The 27,214-nt window shown below is 42.0% G+C and overlaps 1 protein-coding gene across 1 annotated transcript in view; it reads right to left on the reverse strand.

Annotated features, from left to right (window-relative positions):
• Nucleotides 1-1,359: 1,359 nt before the first annotated feature.
• SYT16 (synaptotagmin 16) overlaps nucleotides 1,360-27,214 on the reverse strand; it is an 81,091-nt gene continuing 55,236 nt past the window's right edge. The window contains exons 4-7 of the mRNA XM_054400670.1: nucleotides 18,870-19,126; nucleotides 14,474-14,917; nucleotides 13,217-13,406; nucleotides 1,360-1,673 (exon numbers count right to left, since the gene is read on the reverse strand). Coding sequence (XP_054256645.1) covers nucleotides 1,360-1,673; nucleotides 13,217-13,406; nucleotides 14,474-14,917; nucleotides 18,870-19,126 — 1,205 coding nt within the window. The remainder of the gene's footprint in view (nucleotides 1,674-13,216; nucleotides 13,407-14,473; nucleotides 14,918-18,869; nucleotides 19,127-27,214) is intronic.

Below are 27,214 nucleotides of genomic sequence, written 5' to 3' on the forward strand. Positions count from 1 at the left end.
TTACATCCACCACAGCAGCTAACAAAAATGTCTCCTTATCCATCATCTCCATGACTTCAACTCACAGAAACAGGAAAAAAGATTAATGTGGAAAATGACAATATAGTCTAAAGAGTAAATACATTAAAGTGTCATCACCTCATCCAGCAAGCCTGCTCCTTGTTTGTTTTCAGTTAGAGGCAGGAAGTGCAATGCTTTTCTCTGGTGTTAGTTTAGCAGAGCCAGCAGCCCTTTGAAGAGGATCACACAGATCCTAGTCCCTGCCTACAGGACAGCTCGCCCTGAGGATGAGGTGACATGGTCTGGCATTTTCTACTGCTCAGTCTTTCAAAACCTGTCCCCTTTCAGATCCCAGGAAGATAGCACATTTGAAGAGCCCTCGGCAAACTGAATTGTGCTTAACTGAATGTCACAGAAAGCAAGGATCTGAAGCCTTCCTGTGTAATGCTCACAGAAATGCTTTTCTGAATGAGCCTCTCTTTAAAACCAAGTTACACATGAGTAAAACAATGATGCAGAAAAAGTGATTCAGGCACAAAGGTGGATGTGCAGCTTGTTCTGGTCTTTTTTGGTATTTGTGATGACAGAAGCCATGAACTTCCAGTAAGCATCTAAACATGCATTGTATACTTGCAGTATGAAACGGATGCTCATTATCTCTCGCACAGGCTACACAGGCTGCAATGGCAAGGCAGGATAACAAGTGCAAAGGATGCCTTTAATTAAAAACACCAGTAGTGTTTAGTCCTAATAGCAGTTGTTAGTACAAGAGAACAGTAGTAGTGTCTAGGCACTTAAAAGTTGACAGAGAATTCCAGAGTGAAGTTGACAGAGAATTCAAGAGTGCTTTCCAATGCTGCCTGAAATCACCCAGTCTACAGTGGTATCAAACGCTTACTTGTAGGACTTGGGAACAGGATACTAAGAGGGTGAGGATGCATGCAGGTTAGCCTCACCGTTAGCTCTCTGTGTGCCAAGAATATTTGCAAACTTCATTAATATAAATCAGAGGAGGGAGGAGACAGTTTGCCCCAGAAGAAAACAGCATTAAAATCAGTCTGTGATGACTAAGCTTATAACAAAACCAGCAAGATAATGACCAAGGAAGGGATTTTGTCTATGTTCCCATTGCTTCTCCCTAGGGTTAATTATTTGGATGTAGAAAATGCAGGACAACCTGGACAGACAAGAACTAAGCATGTTTCCCAGGCCTTGCTACTTTGATGCTTGTAAAGTCAGGTTAAAGTGCACGTGACCTGTCAGAACATGATGCATGCCATGGGATAGTTGATTTCTACTGACTGAGAACAAGGAAAGGCAGCCCGTAGTCCCAGCACCCACAGGCTGCCCTGGTAACCTCTAGGACTCCAGGAGTGTGTGCCACCGGCAGACCTGTATACCCTTTGATTCCTTCATTTCCTGCCAATGACTTTGCTCTTCCTCTCCGCTGCTGTTCTGACCCATAGAAATCCAACCAACCATCTCCTTGCGCTTCATGCTGCGTCTGTTGTATATGGAAATCATCAGTGTGACATCAGAGAGCTGGAAGAGAGCAACCTGGAAGATGAACGTTTCCTTGTAGACAGGGTTGGGCTGTCCTCGACGGATGGAGGTCTTGCAGCGAGATATCTCCTGACCCACAGAGTCGAGCAGGCAGAGTTTTCCATAGGTATCTAAGACAAAAAAAAAAAGAAAAAAAAGAGGAAATAATGTTTGGCATAAGTGAGAGACTAAATACAAGCCTCAAACAGTCAAAAAGCACTGCCAGAAACTCCAAGTACAGCCATTTTGTCTGTAGAGGACTCCAGATGAGGACCAGACTGCTCTCCTTAGTAAAATTCACAGGATGAGAAGCACTAGGTGAAAACACCTCTTGGATTTCTTCATCTAGGGAGAAAAAGGAAGGAAACAGATGCATGTTTCAGCCCCACACTCTTGGAAAGAGCAAGGAAATCTGGTTCCCAAGCCTAGCAAACATGTCCAAGACTAATCAAAACTATGAGCATCTCTATGGACACTCCACATCAAATGTGCATCTCCACCTTTACTTCTCTCTCACAATCAAGCTTCTCTGGGGCTGTCTTACCAGCCTTCCCTTGTCTGCACTTGCCTCTACAACACTTTCCTTTGGAAGAATGCTTCTATGACCAACTATGTGTGAAAGCAAACACAAGGTCCTGAAAAAGAGGGAAAGAAACCTGCAGACATGGTGAAATGATTTGATCTCACATGATAGTTTCAAGGCTTTTTCCAAATTCTCATCTTGCTTTTTGGTGGACTCAAGGTCAATTTTATTCACTCTTTACGTCAATACAAGGAGTAAAAATACTCAGTAGATAGAGGGAAGGGATGGTTCAAGTCAGTGTTCCTATAAATCCACCCTTAAAACTCTTGCTGCCTCCTGTATTAATTGTCTCCCTTCTGTTAGGTGGTTGCTAATACTGTGATCTCAGGAAGGGCCCTGTGGTTCCAATGCTCCACAGATCCAGCTCAGCATAAGTTTTCCCCTCACTCTGCATGTAAGGGTAACAGATCATTTGGCTAGAAAAGTCCCCTCCTAACCCCTTCATAATCTGTGCCTGAGACTCTGCAAGTGAGTATTATTTCAGGGTGTGCTGAAGATAGGAAATAAATAACAAGCCTCCGTCTCTTGTCTACAACATGTCTATCCTCTTCTGTTCCTGCTTGATGTGCTATTTTATGCACTGAGCAACACAAGGTGTGAAATTACACTTCAGGTGTGAAAACACTTGTGTGCCTCCAAAGCAGGGCTTTCCGCTCCTCTCAAACTGTTCCACTGAAAAAGCTGTCAGGAGACTGACAATTGAGGAGCAAATTGTGAGCCTGCACAGCTGTACAGCTATCAAGTTACTGCGGGGAAAGTTCAGTCCCATCATTAGCTAGGGGGTGCCAGCTTGGCTCCCAGTGTAACACTGGAGATGAAGTAGATCTTGCCAACACAGACCTACTCATTAGACAGAAATGCAAAGCTTTGACATGAGACAGTGTCCTGATCGTATCTGAGAAAGAAAGATCTGCTTTACCCAGAGGTGGACTAATTCCCACACCAATATTTAATGTTGGTGGTGCTGAAGGACTGAAGTCTTTAACAACCTCAGATGCATTAGAAACGCAAAACCCAAGAGTCCTCATTCTCTTTTCTAGCTCAACTCAGTGTGAAATCGTGCAAGATAACAACCAGACACAATCTCTTGCAGTAGTTGTAGAGATGTCATTTTGCTTTACATTGACAGATCATAACATACACTAAAGCATTCCTCACAAGGAAGTCCTGACTGCTGGTTTGAGGCTACAGGGAACTCCCTGCAAATAAAGATAAGTGTGGAGTATGAGCTTGATGGAATTTTTTACTGTATTCACTTTTTTTTTTTTTTTTTTTTTTTTTTTTGGTGAGGAGAAAATTTCAAAATAGTAAAAAATCTCTGCCAGGCTGATTTTTAAAGATAAACAAGCAGCTAATTAGTACAACTCTCTGTTTGGATTTTAAATTTTCCCTTTCTTTCCAATTAAAACCTTACATTTTCCATGTAATTTAAATGCATTTTTCAAATCAATCATGTTTACAAACAGAAGGCTGAAGGGGCTCATTTCTGCTTAGATGCAAGAGAAGTGAGTGCTGACACCTCATCATGAAGATAAGACCCTCTTTATTTGCTCCTGTCCTAATATCTCCAATTTTCCTCTAGATATGTCCTTATTGACACATTGCTTTCCTCATAACCCTCTAAGAACTGCTTTTCTGAGGGTGAGGGCATTTGGGATCATAATAGGGGCTGGCAATGGTCAGCAAAGGCAGAGCTTGGGCATGAATCAGCAGTAAAAAATCCTGCCCCTGGATCCCTTGGCACCTCCTGGAAGGGTTTCCTCAGGCACTGAGACAGGTGATGGGCAGAATGGAGAAGCAGTATACAGCCAAGTACTGCTGCAAACACTCTCACTGCCATCCCACCCAAGGATGTCAATGTGCAACATAACTAAGAGCAGACAAAGTACTTTTTTAGATAATCTTCCCATGGTACTTGAGAGAAAGGTCACCCACACATGACTGTATCTCCTCTTTTGAGAAGACAGGGAGAAGTCTAGATTTCCCTCTCAGTAAACATTCCTGTCATTCTTCCTTCTGATTGCTGCCCATTTGGGCGGCTCACATGGGATTCATCACACAGGCAAATTCAAGTAGTCCCCAAAGGGGTCAACCAACTTATTATCAATATTGCCAAAGAAGCACACAGCATAATTCAGCAGTGATCTAGTAGGCAATGCTACCATTACAGATGATTTAGGTTTTAACACCAAAGTGAATGCCACAGCTAAAACACCTCCCAGGATGCTGTTTCAGGGCGTCCCAGTTAATTTTCCAGGCAATGAAGAGATTGGCTTCTTGTAGTCATAAATTCTAGCATGTCATATCCCTGACTGAGGAATGTATCATATGGATCAAGAGAGAACACGCAGGCTGGAAGGAGACTACACTCAGAGCAGGGCTAATACCAGGAGCCCTCAATTCATCCTCATGTAAACAGAGGCACAGACCCAATGCAAGCCCCAACTAAATCACACTGCTAATTCTTCTCAAATTACCTCCACTGGTTGTATTTTACCAGCCAAAAGAATCAAGCTTGCCTGAACAAAAATAAAAGAGTAGGTGTGGAGAATATATTTAGCGTCTGAATTTTGCTTTGCAGATCTGACATGCATGAGGCTAGGCTGTTATTTTGCTTCACTAGCTACATTTTAAGATTTGCCCTTACTGCATTGTGCTTCTTGCACTTCTTTTTAGGTGTCTCATCAAGAAACACTTCCTAGTTCCCTTTGTGGTCCAGTCTGGTCCTTCGATATGGAAAGCTCTCCTTTCCAGCTGGCTTTGCCAATGAAAATCCATCCCTGGACAGACGGTGAAATTAGTGGGACTACAGCAAGGATGAACTTGAACATTTACTGAGGAATGTATGTGTGAGAGCATGTATTCATTACGAAGGCAAACATTTTTCATCTAATTACATGCTCAGATTCAGTAATGGCCTCATTACTGTGGTATCTCAGCACTCTACGCCCTCCAGTGTATTTACTTTCACGTCACCTCTGTCAAGTACAAAAGGAGGAGATTAAGGCTTGAATTCTTTACAATGCCTAAGTGCTCACCTTGCATTGAGGCACCCATCTCATTGACATGAAGAACAAGACTCTTAATATCTGGGAGCATCTGAGACTGCAGCTTGCCCACAGTTACAGAAAAGTCTGTGAAAAGGCAAGAACAAAGTCTAATTTTGCCAAAACCGATTTTAGCACTGAATTCACAAGGCTCTCCTTTCCACATAAGCTTTGGAACAGAAATTCTTGCTACACATCATTTTTATTCTAAACTCATCTTTCACCTCTGGTGTGAGTGATTTGAACAATGTTCACATATACATAAAATATCAACACCTCTGCATTTAATACCAGAGTGAAAAGCACTAAATCAAGGAATGCTGCAAGAAGCCAGACACATTTTGGGCTGGAGTTGCATAATCTTACTCCAGAGGTTTGCCCAAACTTCTCCTCGTGCAGATTGCTCCCTCTCCATCAACACTGCCCCAACCATAAAACACCTCTTGAGAGCTCATCTGCAAAGGCAATCAGTTTATCTGCGATTCTGCTAATGACCCATTTCTGTCATCATCCTTCTAAGGGAACTAACTGATAATGACAACCCAGGGGGATAATCAACTATAATTTATATGTTCCTGTGTTTGGAGCAGGGACCATCGTAAGCCTTCTGCTTTCATTTCCCCTAAGCTCCGACACTATTAATAAAGCTGACCCGTGAACAAAAACACTGCAAATACAAAAGTGCCTAACCCCCTGCTTGAATTTATATTCAGAAAGCAAACAACCAACCAAAGACTCCTGACCCCTCGGGTCTGCGGACTGCAGGGTACAAGACAGTGCCTTATGGACTTTCCCAATCGCACTCCAGGCAAGCTAACTCATTTCCAAAAGCAGCATAACCATGTCAGCATGCTGCAATCCAGACTAATAACATCTGCAGTAAAATAAAGCCTTGGGCCTAGAGCTTAATTTCACCCAGCTGGCATGCCCACGCTACTAGCCTACATAATAAATGGCAGCATTTCATGGCAAGGCAGCCCCAAAGCTTGACTCTGTGCAGTGTGGCTCAATGTGAGGTCTCAGTTTGAGACCCAGAAGGCTGTTGCTCCATTAGTCATGGCTTTACCTCCCCACTAAACCAGCAGTGGGGCACAAATACTCTGACCCTGGCTCACTGCAGCTGGATCAGGAAAAGAGCAGAATTTGGCCCAAGCTTTTGTTTCCAACTCCACATTATGAAAGCCTGAATTAGGTCAGAGGCAGCTTGTGGTCTACTCTACATTGTACAAGAGCCAAGAGCTGCCTACTGCGTTGCTGAGGAGCCAACATTTCTTCCCCTATTCCACCAAGTCTATGCTGCTCATTTTCCCTCTGCCATGGCTGGCAGCTCTGAAGCAAGGCAGCAGCTGAGATCTGGCAACCTTCATGACATGCGAGTCATCAGAGAAAAGATCAGCAGTGCCTTTAATTTCAAATGCAGTGGAAAGGAGTGCATTGCTCTGTGGTTTGTGCTGAGGGGAGGGAATTGCAGGCATCAGTGACTTGTTTCATGCAAGGAAATGGGCTGAAGAGGGGCAGAAGAAAAGGGATCCCTGAAAGTAATATCTAGGTCTCTTGGGAAGGTCTCTCTGACTCTCCTCCAGAGAATCTCTGAGCTCAGCTCCTTGGTGATTCTTTTCTGCTGCCACAACACCCCACGTCCTCTCCATTTTTTAATGCCAGCTCTCATATGGGCTGTGAAGCAAGCCTTCCATCTCCCAGCACTCTCCAGCCCTGAGGAGGTACAGCTTCTGTCCAGGCTTGCACAGTTTAAGCAGAACACAGACTCCCATCCAAATGCACAAGGTGACTTTCCTCTGCTAAGGGCATTTCAGCACTTCTCAGAACATACACTGGGCATTACATATTGCTGCTGCCTTAGCAGGAAGGCACATGTTCTCAACCAGGGTAGCAGTATGATATAAGGATGCTTCAGGATGCTTAAGCCTGCTTTTCTCACCTCCAGCAGTGGCGCCCACAGGAATAGTTTATTATACAGCCTGCCATCAGATCTTCTGCAAACACTGCTCTGCAGAGTCACTGTAGATTTTCACTGAATGTCCAGCTCAAGCTGAAATTTAGCAGAGTTCTGCCCTGGAAGCAATGGCTTCTGCTTGTTTTGGGAGGGGGGTTTTCTGAGCCTAATCAGAGGCATTTCATGTGGTTGGAAGAGCTGTACCAAGCCAGTTTAACAGTACCCAATACAATATACCTATAAAAACATGGCAAATATACAGCATATGCTGATTCTCTCCCAAATATTTTCCCAGTCTCCAGTGATTTGGGACTCAAGAACTTCCAGTGTCTTCAAATTTAATGATCCTCAGTGAATTTTGCTTCATGAACCTGTCCTGTGCTGTACCAAACTCAAACAGAATTCTAGCATGCATGATGCACTGTAGTGAGGAATTCAACAGTGTAAGTAAAGAGTTGCCTCCTCTTCAGGGTTCACAACCTCCTCACTTCAGTTTTGTATCAGGAGAGACAATGAGTAATTGTTATCAATTCTCTTTCTCAACAAAACTTATGATTTCACAGACCTCAGTGAAATCTTCCTCCATCTCCCTTTGTCATAGCGTCGTAGGAGGTACAGTCTATTCAGCTGCGGTTTGTTAGAAGCCGTTCCCACACCCATGATTGACACTCCTCACCACATCTATCCAGTTCAGCCATATTCTATTCAAATAGAGGGAACCCGAACTGTTCACAGTATTCATTACACTGGTGATTACATATTTGCATCCAAATATCAGGTTTTTGTTTTGTCCTCTGTATATTTCTAATATATAATTTGTTGCTTTCACTTTTTTTGCTGATATTTGAGTGGACATTTTCCTGGAGGTATTTACTACAATCCTAATAATTTACTCCTAAGCAACTCTGAGACCATCTAGATTAAGTCTGAATTCCAATCCCCACCCCATGCAATACCTGGCATTAATCTACATTTCACCTTCCATCTCACCATCGAGCTGCTTATTATGGACCTACCCTTCTGAGGCTCCTTGCATCTGGTCTCATCTTTACCACCCTGAACAAAACTTTCTCAGCTGATCTTACTTTAAGTTTTTTCAAGTTGCTTTCACAGATGGGCAATGAAAAGATGCAGAAGAAGTGGTCTTGCACAAGCTTACTGTGACTGACTGACAAGTACTCGGCAGCAAGGAGCTGCCCAGCACCTCTACCCTCTACTGTTCTGTATCCAAGCTCTCTTGAAGGACTGAATCTGCTCCAGTTTGCCCTGGTGCAGATTCCCCTTCTCTTACTGATGAGATGGAAGCATGACCTACAAAGCTTTAGGAGCTCAAGCAAGTTCCCCATTCAGAGCAAAATACACAGGTTAAAAGTTAATTCTTTTATTCAGCTTCCTGATCTGATTGGGAGTAATTAATTAACCTGAGCCTTAGTTCTTCAAGAATGAAACAGGAATAATAACTTTCCTTCCCTCACAAACAAGCTTGTAAAATAAATCCACTAACAGCTTTCAAGCATTCTGATACCAGAACAACAAATACCACATAAGGGTCTTAATTCTTCTGTGGGAGCATCTTCTGTACTTTTTGGCATTATCTGTAGCTCAGGTTTTCAGACAAGTCTTTTCTCCAAGAATTTCTCCTGTTCCAAATAGAAATCCTGATATCTTGTTCTCTCCCTCCTGTCTCTTCCAGCATTAACACTATTGTATTTGTTTAATGGGTTAATATGCTGCTGGTATAGTAATGATCATGTAGGGATATAATTATTACGTGTGATTAATTCTGCAGCAGCTGAAAGCCTGGAAGACTTTTCTTAGGTGAGGGAATATCTTTACTACAGTCCTTCTCAAATTGCATTACACAACAATGTAAACACCAAAAGAAAGGCAGAGGGGGAATGAACTAAGGCTGGATTAGAGAAGAGCAAGCTGCACCCAGCAAAGCAGCTGATGAAGGTTAAACATCGTGTGGGGAGAGAACATTTCTCTATTGTGCTTATACACTGACTAGCACAAAAGATTCCTGGTCCATCTTTACAATCCCAAGGTACTACTACCATGGACATAGCATGTAACTGGTTATAAATTTTTAAAGATGTGTCTGCCAATGGTGTAGTCTTCTCTTGTTACTTTTTTTATAGTAACCATCCTTTAAATGAACACACTGGGTTTTGTTCTAAGATAAAATACCACAGACCAAAATATGAACCTCTAGCACAAGTTAGTAATTTTTACGAGAACCAAAGAGAATGAGGCGCAGAGCACACAAACCATTAGCACTAAAATACCTAGGGTGCCCACAGTGGACAAAAACGTAGATGCTTTTCTGCATGAGGCTTTTTTGGCACACGTTTGTAATTTACAGCCTGATGCTGCAGCCATACTCTTGAGTGCTCTTAAGTGCTTTGAGTGATAATGAACATATTTGAGTGATCAGGCCTATAACTCAGCGTGTTCCCCTGAACAATACCTAGACATTTACCCTTGATCCCATGTGTGACCTCAAGAGAAGACACTGCCTGCAAAATTTAAGTCTCTGTAAGATGTCCAGCTGTTTCCTAACCTATTTACTCCCCATGTAAGCACCAAAAACTTTGATATTTATCTGACTCAATTTAACTACCTGCATCCCATTTAAAGGTTTAAGTGAAGGAGAAGACAAGCCCAGGAAAAATTGAGATATGTACAATCTTCCTTTCCTTCTCTAGAAAGCCATCTGGTTTAACTTCTGCCGTTTCTAACACCTAAAATCACCAGTGCCCCAGTCCAGTTCTTTCCTCTGCACACAGTGAAATCTCTGCACAAGGACACCAAGGAGGGAGCACAAATGCTATAGGAGATGCTGAGCTCACCTGTGCAGGACCCCAGGTGGCAGACAAGGTCAAGGTGGGCAAAAAACGCAGCTGGAGAATCTGCTATTCTGCAAGACTCTCTTGCCATTCCCCATAGCTGCAGCTACCAGCAGCAGCACTCTGAAAGCCACTGTGACAGGACCACAAACAGGTACTGCACAGGCTCTGCACATGCAGGGCTGGAAATGGAGATGCATTCTCCCCACTGACTTCTCTCAGTTTTACCATAAATGGCTGCCCTCAATAGCAGTTTGGGCTTGGTATGTGAGTGTTCTGAAGTGCTATTACATCTGAAATCCCCATGATACTTTGAAGAAATAAATCACTCCCTCTGAGCTTCAAACAACAGAACCACAGCTAGGATATATTTGAGAAAACACAAGAGTTATTTGCTCACTCTCCAGAAAGGGAGATAACAGTTTGTGTTTTCACCTGGAGAAAGACTTATCGAGCGTCTCATTCAGCCACCAGCATGTTTCAGACAGTAACGATTGGACCTCACAGCACTCCTCTGTGGTGCCTACAGGAGTTATCAGTGAAAGGCTACTCCAGCATCTGAGAGAAGCACTGGTTTTCTTTCTTCTTTTTAACTTGTATTCATTTCTGCTTCACTGGGTTTTCCATTTCTCACTATACTGCCAGGAACTTTATAGGCACAGAAGAACAATGCAGAATGCACAAGAAACAATGTGACTTGGAACAAACAAAGCAGATTGTGATTGGTTCCAAATTGCCTATAATCATTTATGAATGTCTATCCTTCACCTAATAACTGCTCTAACACTCCGAATACTGGTCTGACATTGCTAAAGCTGATTTGGATACAGAAACAATGCAAAGAAACAACTCAAGATAGTCTTAAAAGCAAAGACCGAAGAACAGCTAAGAAACAAATGCCAGGACTATTTAGTTCAGGTGGCAAAAAACTTTGGCTAGCTGATCAAACCTATTTAACCCATTTTCTCTGAAGCCCTACAAACACAGAAAACAGAAAATTCAGGCAGAATTTAAAATTAAAACTCCATCAAGGAATGCCATTTTTTTTCCTTATATAAAATTCCTGTTCTCATCTCATCAAACACTAAACACTTATCAGGTTTAAAGACACTGCTGACCACACTACAGCACTCTGGTGCAGTCACCAGCTCAAAAGATACATGCGACACCTAATCCAAACAGTTAAATTTTCCCATGCTGAAAGCTAACTGTGCACACATGGCTAATCTGCCAAGCCTCATCCCACCAGAGGCCCAGGACAGAAACAACTCTCCAGCACTCATAGACAATGAGTTATAGGGTTGCTCATCTTACTGCAACACATGGAACTATACAACATGCACCCAGAAAGACATTTGTTAGAACAGTGCCAATAAACATCAGTAATTTGGTCATAACGTTGCAGGCAGTAAATTGGAAGGTGATTACTTGATTTCTATGCAATAAAGACATTTCATTTACAGGAAAAGAGCAGGCATTACAGATGCCTGACCCAATCAGATACATGACAACTTGCACGGGGCCTGATTTAAAAACAAAATTGCTGCATAATCCTCATCTTCAACCAGCTAAAAGACAAAATTCTAATACCACAAGCAGACACATGAAAACATGCCGGGGGGAGGGGGAGAAAAAAAAAATGTATTTGCACTACTTTATTTTAATTTCTGAGAATAAAACTTTAGGATGTATCTAGATATTAGAAAGAAATTTTTTTACGGTAAGTGTGGTGAGACACTGGAACAGGTTGCCGAGGAAGGTCATGGGTGCCACCTCCCTGGAGGCATTCAAGGCCAGATTGTATGACGCTTTAAGCAACCTGGTCAAGTGGAAGGTGTCCCTGCCATTGCCAGGGAGGGCTGGAACTAGATGATCTTTAAGGTCCCTTCCAACTTGAACCATTCTATGAATCTATACTACAGCATACATAAACACCGGGGAACTCGCTTGCGTGTGGTAAAATTCTCATCTTAGTCCACCTTTACTTTAAATTATTAAAAAGGTCCCAACTTGAAACCTTTTAATAAAGCATGTGCATGCAAACAAGAACATGTCTTCAACTAGCTCGCATTGGAGACTTGTGTTGCCACAGCTAATACAAGGCTAGCTAGGACTACTGAGACTGGGTTCATATCTTTTAGTGTTGCATAGACCTACTCTTAATTCTTGAGGGACTGACTGATGACACAGACTATTTCTGTAATATACTGAAGAATAGTTTAGCAGAAACCTAAGTTTTATATATACTGAAATTATACTGAAATATTTTGCTAGCTCTGGGCCAAAGACACAGCATCTTGCAAAAGCGATCTTGGCATTTTGAAAGCTGGAAATACAATGTCAAATCCAGTGAGTGCAAGGAACTGTTAAAGCTTATTGTCTTTGACAATCAGGCAAACAAATCATAAAAATCAAACACATCAACAAAAAAAAAAGTTGCTACTCTTTGTCATTAGCTGCTGGTTTCAGACAGGAGGCAAAAGGACAACATGAGATGAACATAGCAGCACATTGAACCCTTCAATGAGGCACCCTGGCAGCAAAGCAGGCATCATACACTACAGCTGCATGACCCCATCTGTAGTGTGGCCATTAGTACCATCGACCCACTATCCATCTCAAGGACTAACCACAGCTCAAGCACTAACTAAACCTGCTGTAAGGCAACTTCCATGGTTTCCTTCAGGTATTGAAGGAAGGGAGCTCAACTGTTGCAAACCAGAAAAACAATTTTCAAATGTTCTTTCTGTAGAAGATTTTCTTGTGCAGCAAAGAATTCAACAGAGCAAGATCCCCAAAGGGCCCAAAGCACCAGGTCAGAGAGTGCTCAGCAGCACAGCAAGGGAACTAACCAAAGTATAGCTCTGGGAAACACCTAATGGCACCAGGCAGGGCCTCTGTAGGTCACATGGTAACATAATCACTTGAAATGCTCTTTCATTTTATAGACCTGGTGAGAATTACTCTCTGCTCTGGGTATAATAGCACTTTTGCCACAATCAGATGCTGTAAAGATATATGCAATAAAAGAGACATTCAGGAATTACTGTCCCATCAGCAACTTCCAATTACACTATAAAATTTACCAGCACATGTATTGGAAATAATACTTTTAATTTTCAGTCAGAAACTCTGCAAGAAAACCCAGCTCAGAAATGACATAATTGAATAACTTGAGGAAGAAAATAAAAAAGTGAATTTTGACTCAATGTTGTCATTTAATAGCAGTAAAAGTACTTACCGGGAGGCCTATTAATTGCGAGGTTTCGGAAGTGACTGCCTTTGATCATCTCCACTGACAGCCGCCCCGTAGTGGCATTGTACGACAATCCCACGAGCAGCTCTGGCACCCCTCCATGCGACAGGGACTGTGTTGAAGAAGCGCTATCACTGTGAGAGATTGCTGACAGACTGAGCTGAGAGTCTGCACTCTGCAAGGAAAGAGCACTGAAAGTCTCATCAGGATGTTCACCACCACCCTCCCTTAGTTTATACCTTCTAGCTTTGTTTAGTAAGATCTCTCTCAAGAAATGACAATGACTAAGAATGAATTATGATGGGGCACCAGAGGAATCAGAGCATCACTTTTACAAAAACACATCTCCGAACTTTCTCTATAAAGATGAGGAACTCTGCATAATGTGTTATCACCAGTGTAAATAAAAGCCTCTGAGATAAGCATACATCATAATACTTTAAATACACAGTAAATCTCCTTGACAATGACTTTTGGATGGAATGCATTTTGCAGTTTGGTTTTTTTTGCCCACATACTGTGTATTTTCTTACTTTCTTTCCTTGCTACCATGATGCTTTCTGTACCCCCTCTTCACAAAGAGTATCATGCTTTTTTCATTCCATGTGCACAGCCTCTCGCTGAGCTTTTTGTAGACAAAGAACCATGACAGAGCTCAACCACACAAATTGATTGGCATAGACAGAGCTGGATACAACTGTGATGTGCATGGAAAACCGTGAAGCAGCACAGCCAGCTCCTCCTCACATGACCCACCTCTTCACTTTCATCTGTCATGAAAAAGAGCATTACTAAGCATTCCTGGTTACACAGAATATGCACAACACAGAGATCCACAAGCTAACAGCTAGTGCCAGATGATGCAGCTCTTCCACTGGCAGTAGTACAGATCCACAAGAACTACTACTACTGTTCTTGTTGAATTTATGGTGTAATTAGCCTTGGTGGTTCCAGGACCAACCTGCTATTTCTGCATAGCACAGCATTTGAAGACTTGTGTAGATGTAGTATATCTACATGATTTTATGTAAGCTTGCTAGCTGAGCCAGTGTTAATTAGGCACAGCTTTCTGTATGGACAACATGCCCCATGCTTCCCCTTACTGATAACATTTTAAGACAGATCTACCAGTTGTATTCTAACAGCCCTGAATGAAAGATATCAGGTTCCCATTCACCAGCTGGTTCCCATTCACCAGAAAAACAATTTCTAGGGACTCCATATTTCTTTTGTCAAACTTACACTCAAGTTACTCCTCGGCTCCAAGACAATTGTCAACTTCACTTCTCCTTCCTGGCTGATGTTGCTTAGGTAAAATAATTGCTCTCCCATCATCTTCTCTCCAATAATCTTGTGGACTGCATAGAGGCGGAAACGAATGGCATGGCTGCTTAACTCCTCTGGCTCCAGCTTACTGAAGGTAATTTTATCCTTGAACGTGGGGATGGGTCCTCTCTGAACACTCGTTTTACCTCTCTGCTTTTTGCTAGGCATCAGGACTGCGTGCACTTGCCAGGTGTTCACACCACTGCGGTCTTTGTCTGGGATATCCCTGGCCTCCAAAATAGTAATTACTAGCTTTTGACTTGAAGCTTTATAGTTGAAGATGACATCTAGATCACCACATTTGCAAATGGGCTCATGAGCACTATGATGAGCTGGTATACTGTTCACTTCATTATGTTCCTGCAAAGAAAAAGAAGCAAAAGCTCCACTGGAGTTCAAGTGTCTCTGTGACTCCAAATCTATTTCAAAAAAATTGTTCTCACTTGTGCTTGTAAGTGTAGGCAGTTGCTCTGCAAAATAAGGATCCCACTGTTTCTTGAAAGGCCACTGATAGTTAATTGCCCAATTTTGGATAATATTCCCATAACAATCTAGTAAGCAACAGCACTTGTAACATTACCATCAAAACATTTTAACAGTATTTACACGATTAGTGGGAAACTTAACTTAGCAAAAATTCTACACAGGGAAAAACTAACCAAAGGGGGTTTAAATTTTGTTCATGTCAGTTTTGAGGCATTAATAAAACTTTTTGGTTTCATCTGGTTAAAAAGAAAAAAAAAATTTTTTCAAAAAGTATTTTCTTTTTTACATTACCAAAATCAAAATATTCAATCAAAACTGCTAGGCTTCTTTGATATTTCATTCTACTGGAAATCAAAAAGATTAAGCACTGTGTTCAATTTGATGGCAGAGGAAATCATCATGTCAGAATTTCTTTGTAGAATGTAAATGCCTTTTATAGATACTACCCTGTAATTCAACAGTTTTTATACAGATAAAGGAATGAAAATCAAGAAAAACAGTCTGATTAAATACACATCGATCCTTTATTTCCTTTTTAAATATCCCAAGAGAAGCATGTGTTCCTTCTGCTCAGTTTGGATACTAATACATGCAGAATAAAAATTCACAATAAACAATCAAAACGTGCAGACCAATTCACACACAATCTTTCACATACTTCCAAAACAAACATCATCTTGATAAAACAAGGTAAAAAAACATGGATGCTCACCTAGCCTTTTGATGAGTGGGCGTGTGCGTTTCTGTTCAAAAGTGCTTTTTTATCTTAGAGCTAGAATGTGCTCCGTGTGACAAAGGGGTTGCTATAGTGATAAATGATTTGTATTTAAACATGAGTATACACTGTACTAGGGAAAGATTTTCAGTTAATAGCCAGGAGGTGAATTAAGGCCTTTCACTAGTGGTCTGAGTCACCCTCCTCCTCAAACTTTTATCTTCTTTCTAGTTTCAAGTTAACACTTCTTTTCAGCACAAGTATCTTATTGTTTAGAGTACAGATAATGGGCCATAGGACTTCTGATGTAATTCCCTTGAAAAGTGTCTAGGATGGTATGTGTCTCAAACAAGTGCTTGGACAAACCTCAGCATTTATATCTACTTCCTCTTAATTAACTTCTCAAGTGCTCAGGCTCATCTGCCATAATGAGTAAAGCTCCAGTTTTTTGTATTTTCATAGTTGTTTAAGATCCATGCATGTGAATAGGAAAGTCCACGTTTGCACATTAGTGATGAAGACTTGCTGTCATACGCCTTGCAGAAGCAAGGTCAAAGAGAAAGATTACCCCTTGGGCAGCACATGAAATGACCTGGTAGCCCAGAAAAATGCCTTCTGTAAGAACAGCAGGCTGCGAAGACAAAGCAGCAGGCCAGGTTGCCCGGAGAGAATGTGATGTTACGCAAACCCTAAGTGCTGCTGTGTAGCTGTCAAGTTATTTTGGTCTGGTTGATGAAATAATATTTAAGAAGGAAATGTAATGGGATTGTGCTTGATTCATGTTTCCCTCCGCATCTTCATCCCACCCCACTTTCATCTGCACATTTGCTTTGAGGAGATGGAATCAAGGCACGTTTGAGAACTGCTGCTGAAGTGTGGAGACAACTGTGCTTGCGGCATAGCTTTGCTTTCATCTAAATGCTTGAACCGAAGAATGCAAGCTCCTGTGCGTCATCACAAACCCACAGGTACCAAGATCCAAGAGGCACTTTCCTGCCCCAACAGGGCTGAATACCTCATCTTCTGGCAGCATGTAGGGCAGACTGAAGGTCAGCTATCCAGTTTTTGACAGGACAGCTAGAAGGTATCTGGATTTGAGGAAATCTCAAATTGTGCTACCATAGCTGCAGCCACATCCACTGCAGAGAAAACCGCATGAACTGCAGACAGAGAAGAAAAGAGAAATGCCAAACTGTGGCAATGACCTTTCTGTGGGCAACCAAGCTTTAAAGAACTCATGGGTTGGCCCTTTTAGAGAGCACCGTGCTACCTGGGACTCATTCCTGTACAGGATTTGAGACCACAAAGCTAACAGACACAATCACCTTTCTGTGGAAATCATTGACAGAATTCCCCTCAGCTTTCAGAGTTCAGATGGGGCTATGAGTCCTTTGTGAAGGTATTGGTTATACAGACACTTAAAACAGGAATTCAAGGACAAATACTTCATCTGAATTTCTTTCTTTCCCTCTTCCCAGCAGAGCTGTTGGGAGGTCAGACTGAGAATATTGATTGATACTGTATGTCTAACCCGGTCATTCAGGACAGCCAATATCCACTTCACAAGGTAAAATAAGTCCATTTCTGCCAGAGAAACCTGAAAGAGTAGCTAATTATGGACAAGGCTTGAAATGGTACTTGTAGTTCCACTGCAGGGGCATAAAACGATCATTTTTTTGTCTCTAAAGAGAGGTCCTTTGAATGAAACATAATAACGTTTGGACATTTCTGGCATGTCAGAACATTTAGTTCCTGCAATAAAAAGTCTTTCATTAATCCACACAATACCTTTGGATGAGAAGCTGCTTGTAAGTAGATAAGCTGGGATCTAGGCATATCTGCCCCCGATGCTATAACCATTCTTTGCATTTTCAAAATGTAGATGCCAGGAGCAGAATGAGAGATGTATTCCAAAGAAATACAGGAGGGCAGTGGAGACACTGCAGCACATGCAAATCATGGCAAACATATGTCAAATTTGGAAAAGGAGAAGTGAGCTTCAGGTGGGTAGACAAACTGCGTGGTCAGAGGCACACAGCAAAGAGAGACCAGGGCTGCTACTGCCACTGCACTGAGTTCCCACAAGTTACACAGTATTTTGTGGGGCTGGGTTGTGCAGCAAACCAAAATGCTGCTCAAAGCATCCCTCAGGACTGGAGCATGTGCACCAAGGAGCTGCTTTCCATATCTTTAATTGGCTGCAGACAGCATGCTCTGAGGAAAGGAACCTTTTCCTCAAAGCTTTGTTGCTCAGAGTGTGATGGAAGTATTAATTTCCACAGCTGAAGAACAGCCTCTTTTAACTCAGGCAGAGGATGTGACCTTTTTGCTGATCTTTTAATGCCTGATGCAAGCTGATATTTTTTTAGAAATTTAGTCTTGTGGCAAAAGAATAGTCACGCAGAAAGATTATGAGAGAAAAGGGGGATGTTAAGTCACCAGGTGTTACAATGCCTTAAAAACTCTGATGTTTTCTTAAGGCTTCAAAATAAAAATATAGAAGTAAGGGGAAGCAGAGAAGCTTTCAGGCTCTCCTCTTCTCTGGAAGGATGCCTGGTATCAGTTGGTCACTTGGCCAAGTCATGGGCCACCCCCACGTGTTGCCTCCAGCTTTCCAGATGCTTCCCATTGTCTAAGCTGTAGAAACCACCTGGAAAAGGAGGCACAGATCCAACCCAGTGACCACACACCATGTCCCTAGACACACACCCTGCACCTAGAGCCAGTAACAAAGTGCTGGAAACCACAGAGTGCTTTTTGTTAAATGATAGTAAATGCTGACAGGCATTTACTATCATTTGGCTCCATATCATTTGGAGCATAATGGCTCCAACTTCAATTCAGAGACTGCAGTCAGAAACCGAGCAGTAAAACAGCTTCTCTGAATGAGTGTTAGTAGCAAGAGGTAAAATACCAGAAAGAGAGGGGCAAAACACAAAATACCAGAAAGAGAGGGGCAAAACACACAGAGAGGTGCATGCTCATGCACACGAGTACCATTTTCTTGTGTTGTGTTGATCCAATTTTCACTTCATTTCTCCTCGAACACTTTTTGGCCCTGATATCCTTCAAAAGCTTACACTGTATGTAATAAAGGACAATTCACCATACCTCAGGGCTCCAAGCTGATGAGCTGTCAGTAGCATCATTTAATTCAAATCCCTGGTTGGTAAATGCTGTCTCCATTTCCAAAGGTCCTTCTGTGGCTTGTTGGCTAACACCATCAGCAATGCCAGTCTCCATCCTAGGCCCGTTATGCTGCCCAGCACCCCTACTCTCAGCTGTTGTTCTTGAGTCAACAGATACACAGTCATCTTCACAACAGGATAGGTTGTCTTGGTAACTCAGTTGGCTTAGTCCATCCAGATCTAACAATGTTCAGTAAAAAAAAAAAAAAATTCAGAAGTATTAGAATAAATTTCTCCACCTCTAACTCCCAAAATGTGCCTTTCTCTCCTTTCTTTTATCGCCCTCCCCTCCCCCCCCCCCCACATTTCCAGTGTATGCAAGAGAGAATTTCTGAGTACTGCAGCACTGACCTTAAAAAATAACAAATCCTGTACATATCAGCATCTGATGGAGTGGACCACAGCTGTTTTTCACCCTATCCTGAACTGAGAAACTGGTTGCCTTTACTTGAAGTTAACAACCAAATCCAGTTATCAATGGAGTATTTGGGATATTCAAGTGCCTTGGGGCAGCCTCAGAGCAATCACTTCCATGAAAACACAGGTCAGAAGTTACAGAAAAGCATGGTATAAGCCTGATGAACAGCTACCAGCAATTTCCCTCTGTGCAGGAGGAGAAGGAGGAAAGGACAGAAGTTAGCATTACCTTTAAGGGGATGGTGTTGGTAAGGAAAGGAGTTTCATGGAGACAAGAAGAATGCCTCCCAACTCTATCTTCCATCTCTGTGAGCCTGGGTGTGCATGATCAGCCTTATATGCCAGATAGGAATCTCCAAATCCCATGCCTGGGATAACTTGTCCCAAGGGCAACTGAAGGGAGATGTGTTCTCCAATTTCCCATCTGCTTTTACTAGTTTTAATTCATCTGATCCTACACACTTACTCCATGGGATAAAGTAAGGTTCATTAAGGAGAATAAAATAATCTTCTGTGATTCACACCACAGATTCCTTTTCTGCACCACTAAAGTCTATTTTGAGCACAGGGCACTTTTCTCTACTTGGAGGCATCAGTAAGAGCTCTCAGGGTGGAGTGACACAGATAATTACATGTGCAGGGATACAGATAATATCATATTTTGGCCTTGAGTGTGTTCTGCAAGCACTTTCAGAAGGAAAACAGGGACCTTCCTCCTCCTAATGCATTTGATGCCAGGCCTTGCTTTAGCAACACAAAGAGCTAGGTTTGGCCTCCATCTCTTTCAAATAAGTGAGGAGCAGTGAAAGAAAACAAGTTGTGCTTCCAGACAGCCGTCAACAATACTGAAAACAGAATGACTTCCTTTGCAAACACAGCTATGTGGAGTTCAGACGTTTCACAGAATGGCTGAGGTTGGAAGACATCTCTGGAGGTCACCTTGTCCACTTCCTCTGACCAAACAAGACCACCTGCTTGTTTGTTCTCAGACCTGCAGATTTTTTTCCTCAAGAAGGCCGTTACTACAGAACAATTTCTCTTTTTTTTTCCTCTCCTCAAATTTGGTCTCCAATTCAAAGTTTTTGCTACATTTAATAGAAAATTATTTCTTTGCTTTGTTTTAGATGAATCGATGTTTTCACTCCCCACCTGATAAATGAGACAAGGAACCTGGTGACAAGTGACACAGAGAAGAAAGCTGAGGTAGCCAACAACTTTTTTGTCTTGGTTTCACTGGCAGCTGAGGGTTCCACATCTCTCAAGACCCTGAATCTCAAGGCAGGGACTGGAGGAATGAAGTCCCAGGTGTTGTAGAAGAAGATCAGGTTTGAGACCCTTTGAGGGACCTGAAGATACACAGATCCATGAGACCTGATGAGATGTATCCCAGGGTCCTGAGGGAACTGGCTGATGGAGTTGCTAAGCTACTCTCCATAATACCTGAAAAGTCATGGCAGTCCAGATGAAGCCCTCAGTAACTGGAAAAATGAGAACTTCACACCCATTCTTTAAAGGTTAAAAAAAAAGACCCTAGGAACTACCCATCAGTCAGCCTTACCTCTGTGCCCAGTAAGACCAGGAAACAGATCTTTCTGGAAGATAGGCCAAGGCATATGGATTGCAGGAAGGTGATTAGACACAGTCAATATGGCTTCAAAAGGGCAAACTTTGCCTGACCAATCTAGTTACCATCTATGATGGAGTGACTGCATTGCTAGAAGAGCAAGAGATGTCATCTTAACTTGATTTCTGTAAGGCTTTTGACATGGCTTCACACAACATCTTTGTCTCTAAACTAGAGAAAGATGGATTTGATGGATGGACTATCTGATTGATAAGGAGTTGGCTGCAAGATCTCATACAAAAAGTTGCAGTCAGTGGCTCAATATCCAAACAGAGATCAGGGACACACCATGGTTTCCCTCATGGGTCCATATCAGGACCTCTTCAGTATCTTTATTAATGACATTGGCAGTGGGATCAGTTGCAACCGCAACAAGATGACATCAAGCTGAGTGGTGTAGCTGAGACAGCTGAGGGAGGAAATGCTATCCCTTGTACTTGGTAACTTGGACAGGCCTGAGAAGTGGGCCAGTATGAACAACAGGGCCAAAAACAAGATCTTGCACCTGGGTCAGGGCAATCTCCAGTATCAAAACAGGCTGGGAGATGAAAGGACTGAGAGTAGCCCTGCTGAGAAGTACCTGGGGGTACTGGTGGACAAAGTTGGACATGAGTCTTCAATGAGCACTTGTAGCCAAGAAAACCAGCTGCATCAAAAGTAGTGTGGCTAGCAAGTCAAGGAAGGTGATTCTGCTCCTCTGTTCTGCTGAGACCTCACCTGGAGTACTGTGTCCAGTTCTGGAGTCCTCAGCAAAAGAAAGACATGGACCTGTAAGACCATGTCCAAAGGAGGGTCATGAAAACAGAGGGCTGGAAGACCTTTTCTATGAAGAAAGGCTGAAAAAGTTGGGGTTTCTCAGCCTGGAGAATAGAAGGTGTTGGGAAGCCCTTACTGCTGCTTTTCAATGCTTAAAGGGGGCCTATATGAAAGATGGGGACAGACTTTTTAACAGGGCCTGTAGAGATAGAACAAGGGGTGATGATTTTAAACTAAACTAAGGGAGATTCAGAGTAGATATAAGGAGGAAAATCTTTACTACGAGGTGGTGAGGCACTGGAACAGGTTGCCTATAGAAGTTGTGGGTGCCCCTTCACTGGAAGTGTTCAAAGTCAGGTTGGATGGGGCTTTGAGCAACCTGATGGCAGGAGGGGTTGAGCTAGATGGGATCTTTAAAGATCCCTTCCAACCCAAGCTATTCTATGATTCTCTACATATCCTTCTGTCCAAATCAAAAATCCAAACCTTTCTGAGCAGAAGTTTAATGCTTGGCCTTAGCAGCAAACATGCTGTTTCTGATTCATACCTGATCAATAAAACAAACAAACAAATAAATAAAGGAATCCAACAAGGGGAATGGGAATTATACTTAGGAAACATTTACTGGAGGTGTGCACAAGTCCCTGCCCCTCTCCAGGAGGGCTCTTTCAATCTAACAACTCAGGGATTAGGAAAATAACTTCTTCCCCTTTCTTCAAGTATGAATAATACCACACTTTCCCTCCCATTAAAACATTTCAAGCATAGGCACTTCAACAGAGAAGTTTGAGAGCACCTCAGTGCTTTGTAATTATGGTTGTCTTCTGAGATGTGGGAAATGGTCCTTCAAGAAAAAAGAGGGATCCAAATCCAGATCTCAAATTCCAAGTGAGTGCTCTTCTCACTCCCTTATGAAATGGAAAACCTACCTCTTCTCCTCCTCATCCATCCATCTGGCAGACACAGTCCTGAAACCTCATTGTGTTGCCCCTGTTCTGAGCTGAAACTCTTGAGGGTAGAAAGTAATTTGATTTTTTTGCCATTATTCCCATTCTTCTTTACAAAGTCAGAAAACAGAAAGAAGTGAACACAAGAACATAAGTACAAAATAAAATAACAGAAATTCCACAAATTTACTGAGACTGAATGGGTACAGGCACTCCTTAAGGCATTTAATTAGCAAGGCAGTGTCTAATACACATTTTAAACAGTGGGTCATCCATCAAAGCACACAGCACACAGCAGGCTTTTAGAATAAAATGCTACTGTAGTAAGAAATTATCCTCACACAATCGTCTTGTGGTTTTGACTCCTGCTGGGATAATATCTAGATCAATAATAGAAGAATTTTCAAAATCTACATTAAAGCCATAAAAGGCTATTCATAACAGGAGAACTCCAGAAATATATTAATAGAGCAAGTCATCTTCCTGAGACTCATGCACAAAATTAATGTTTCAGGAAAGCGAATGTAGTATTCAGGGAAAGGAAAGGAAAAGGTGATTCACCAAAACCATTCAGTGAAACAGTCTGACTTTTTTCTTTAAAGTAGTTTGGTAAAAGATAATCACTTATAAACACCATTAGTAGAGGATCATTTCAGGTAATAGCCCAAACTAGAACAACTACACCTCTCCAATTACATCCATTCCAACATTATGTTCACCAAAAAAACGCATGAAAACAGAAGTTCTTCATGTAAAGGAAAAGGTCAGAGCAGTAAAATCCCTGTAATTTACCTGAGACATCTTTAAGGAAGAAAATGTCAACTGTCTTATGAATACCTGATGTGAATAAGCATGCATCAGGGATATCCATTGAGACAGCATTATCTAACTATCTGAACTTTAATGAGCCAAAAGTTGCTGCAGAGCAGTAGCAGCCAACTCTAAAATTAAGGGCAACTAGTTCTGTACACTAAGAGTATGATTATTTTTTTTCCAGTCTTGCCCCCGAAACTTTCTCTGTTGTCTCACACATGTTCACCAATCAAGAAAGCGGCAAGGGGAATACTGGAGAACTGAAATCACCGATAAATCAGGGAAGTCTGTATTCAAGGTTGGAGAATTAGCTGGGAAAAAAAGTCTGTGACTTCTGCCAGATGAAAGGATGAGCATCATCTACAAATAGGACTATAACAAGTACTGGGCTATGGAAGCATCTTTCCAAAGGTACAGAGAGAGCCAGCACATCACACATTGAAAATCAGTCTGGAAAACACCATGAAGCACCCCAGGCAGGTAAAATGCCTGGTTAACCTACAGTACCTTTCTATTTTTTTCAGTGATATACAATCCCTCTCTTCTCTAAAGCACTACAATGTGAGTTTATAAAGCACTACAAGATGAGTTTAATGTGTGCCTACTTCCTCTGCTGGCCAAGGTGATGTTTGCTATGGTTTTACAAGAAAAAGCATGTTGTTGTGATTTTCCAAAATGAAAAATTTGATACATTCTTCTGGACATAATCACATGCAGAAAGCTAAGAACCTGTTTAAATACAGTCCAGAAGAAAAAAAAGATTTCATTATGGATCTAGGTACTTCTGGACTTGAAAATGTCCTAGCTACTAGCAGTGATTTTCAAACTCCTCTTCCTTAAAGACAGTAACAGCAGCAGATACAAGTTAGTGAGATTTCATACAGCAGTAATTCTCTTTCCTGGCTCCTGCTACAGCCCAAGTTCCAAATCACTCTGCAGTACCACAGCACCATGTCCTCCCTTGCACTGAACAAACCAGATGCAGGGAGACTGAGCACTGTTCCTGCCCTTGGTTATTTTGAGATTAGCCATCAGAAACTGCTGAAAAACTTCCTGGAAGAGCCTCATGGGAACAGAATCATTATCTAATTACAATAAATCTAAACAAAAATGGCTGGTAAATTTTTGGGGTTAAAGAGAAAAGGGATCTTAAATTTCAAGTGACATTATGCAATCAGGCCAAGATTGTTTAATTTACCACATGCTGGGTAATAGCCTGAGAAGACTCCGTGTTTCCAGAACTAAAATAGGCTCTTTATTAACAGGGTGATTTGTGGAGAGGCTGTGGGCAGAGCTGGCATCCAAGCCATTCAGCTCCCCAGAGCACCTTTAAAACACTTCTTTCCTGCAGTGTGCACTCCTCTTTCCAATCGCTATTTAGATTACTATAAAGGTTTTTAACAGGTGAAAAGTTAAAGCTAAATGAGTCCAAAGTGTAGACTGTAACAACATTTATTAGAGAAACATACAGTCAAGGAAGATCTCATGTAAGAACGTGATGTGAGAAGACTTTGCCATATGTCAAGGCTGAGTGGGAGAGAAGCTCTTCAGGGCCCTTTGAGATTCTCATCTTCACCGTATGATTAAGTTTGTTGCAGATTTCTGTTTCTGTAAGAAAAGACAACTACCAGCTATGAGTAAAAGTTCTGTTAAGAGAACATAAGGAGGAGAAAATTCTCAGTATGAGTCTAAAGAAGGTCTGAAAGTGCCATGATTCCAATTTGGACTCAGCACTTTCAAAAGGTCCTTCATCCCCTGCACCCAAAAAGGTTCACAGGATCTGTTCCACTGAAACAGTGCTTGATACACCCTCGTGGCACAGTGATGGCTTTACACCCACAAACCTTTCTGTGTTCTGTGATCACGGCACCAGCTAGGGGCCAGAATGAACACTTACACATGCAGAGTTCTCAGAGCAGCAACTGGGGGGGAAGGGAGGAAATCAGGGTATGGGATTACCCAAGATTTACCTCAACCACTCATTTTTTAGCTCTCATATAAATCTCTCATATCAGTAGTTGTGGGTGTGTGCAGCTGTCACTGTACATCCAGTAACAGCCACTCTACATGCCTCAGAACCCTCTCTGGGTTCGAAGGAGACCTGACATACTCAAAGATAGATTCTATGCATTTGTTCCTCACGCAGGGTCTAATCTTGAGCTTTGTGAGGAATGAGGTGAAGAGCCTAATGGCTTAGTGAAAGCAGCTTCAGCACCTGGTTTCACCTAGTTTCTGAATGGCTATTTAAACAGTATTAGTATTACCTCTGCACCATGTCATGCCAGAAGAAGAGTTCAGTGGAAAGCCATATCTTGAAATGATCGCTCCAATAAGAGGATGCACTAAAACCAAGCTCCAAGGTGACCTTATTGTGGCCTTCCAGTATCTGAAGGGGGCCTACAAGAAAGCTGGGGAGGGACTTTTTAGGATATCAGGTAGTGATAGGACTAGGGGGAATGGAATAAAGCTGGAAGTGGGGAGATTCAGGCTGGATGTGAGGAAGAAGTTCTTCACCATGAGAGTGGTGAGAGCCTGGAATGGGTTGTCCAGGGAGGTGGTTGAGGCCCCATCCCTGGAGGTGTTTAAGGCCAGGCTGGATGAGGCTCTGGCCAGCCTGATCTAGTGTGAGGTGTCCCTGCCCATGGCAGGGGGGTTGGAACTAGATGATCCTTGTGGTCCCTTCCAACCCTGACTGATTCTATGATTCTAATTGTATTCCAAAATTTAAACATTCTATGGAACTAAAAGCAAAGGGCACTTTCACAGCTCTTCCCTCTAATGAACTTCTCCAGATATTATAATATGTTCAGGCCAATCTTCTGAGTAGCTACATTTTTAAACGCATTTCATCTGTTTGTACAAGAAAGTCATTACATTAGTCCATAGAAGATCATAAAATTCTTCCTTTCTGTGCCATAAATTTTTAGTTTGTGTCATTGCCTGACATTTGGCGTATGTGCTGGCAAATGATGCAGCATAATTCATTCACTGTTCACCTTGTGTTTGCAAAGCTGTTACAAAAGGAGACATTCAACTTCTGCTAAAAGGCTTGCTAAAGGAATAACTTAAGCAGCACAGATCGAAGATAATTAGAATGAAGTCCTTCAGGCTACATTCTGGCAAAATTGGCAATAAAATTCTTGTGGATTAGGAGCCAAAATTCAAAAGCCATATACAGTTAATGGAAAGACCTTAACGGATTTCAGCAGGGCTTGGATCCAGACTCTTCCCTCTAAGTATTTTGGAAATGACCTGCAGTTTACCAAGAAGGAAATCAAGTTTAGTAAGACAGAAAGCAAGATTCAGGGTTTGTCCTCCTCAAAAAGAGGACCTCTTCATGTTGAGGCTGCAGGTCTTAGACTCCAACTTCTTTAATCTTATTTCATGCAAACAATATATTTGCATTTAGATACTTCTTTACTGTACTCCTCATGGCTGGAAATAAAATGGCTGAATTCGGGTCTGCACTCCACACCTGCTGATGTTGCTTTTTCAGGTACTTCTGATCAAAAACTTTGTGAACATGACACTGAGATCTCAAACTGCCTAACCCCTCGTGATTGCTGTCTGAAGACACTGTCTGTTCTTCATCTTCCTTTTAACTGTTTACTGGAGAAAAACACAAATTAGGCTTTAGACAATCTGCTGCCCTTGGCCAAGAAGCCAGATGACATGGCACACTTCTAGCTCTCAGGTGGAGAAAAACGGAAC

This window comes from Indicator indicator, chromosome 4, assembly GCF_027791375.1.
Source record: "Indicator indicator isolate 239-I01 chromosome 4, UM_Iind_1.1, whole genome shotgun sequence".
Classification (NCBI taxonomy): Eukaryota; Metazoa; Chordata; class Aves; order Piciformes; family Indicatoridae; genus Indicator; species Indicator indicator.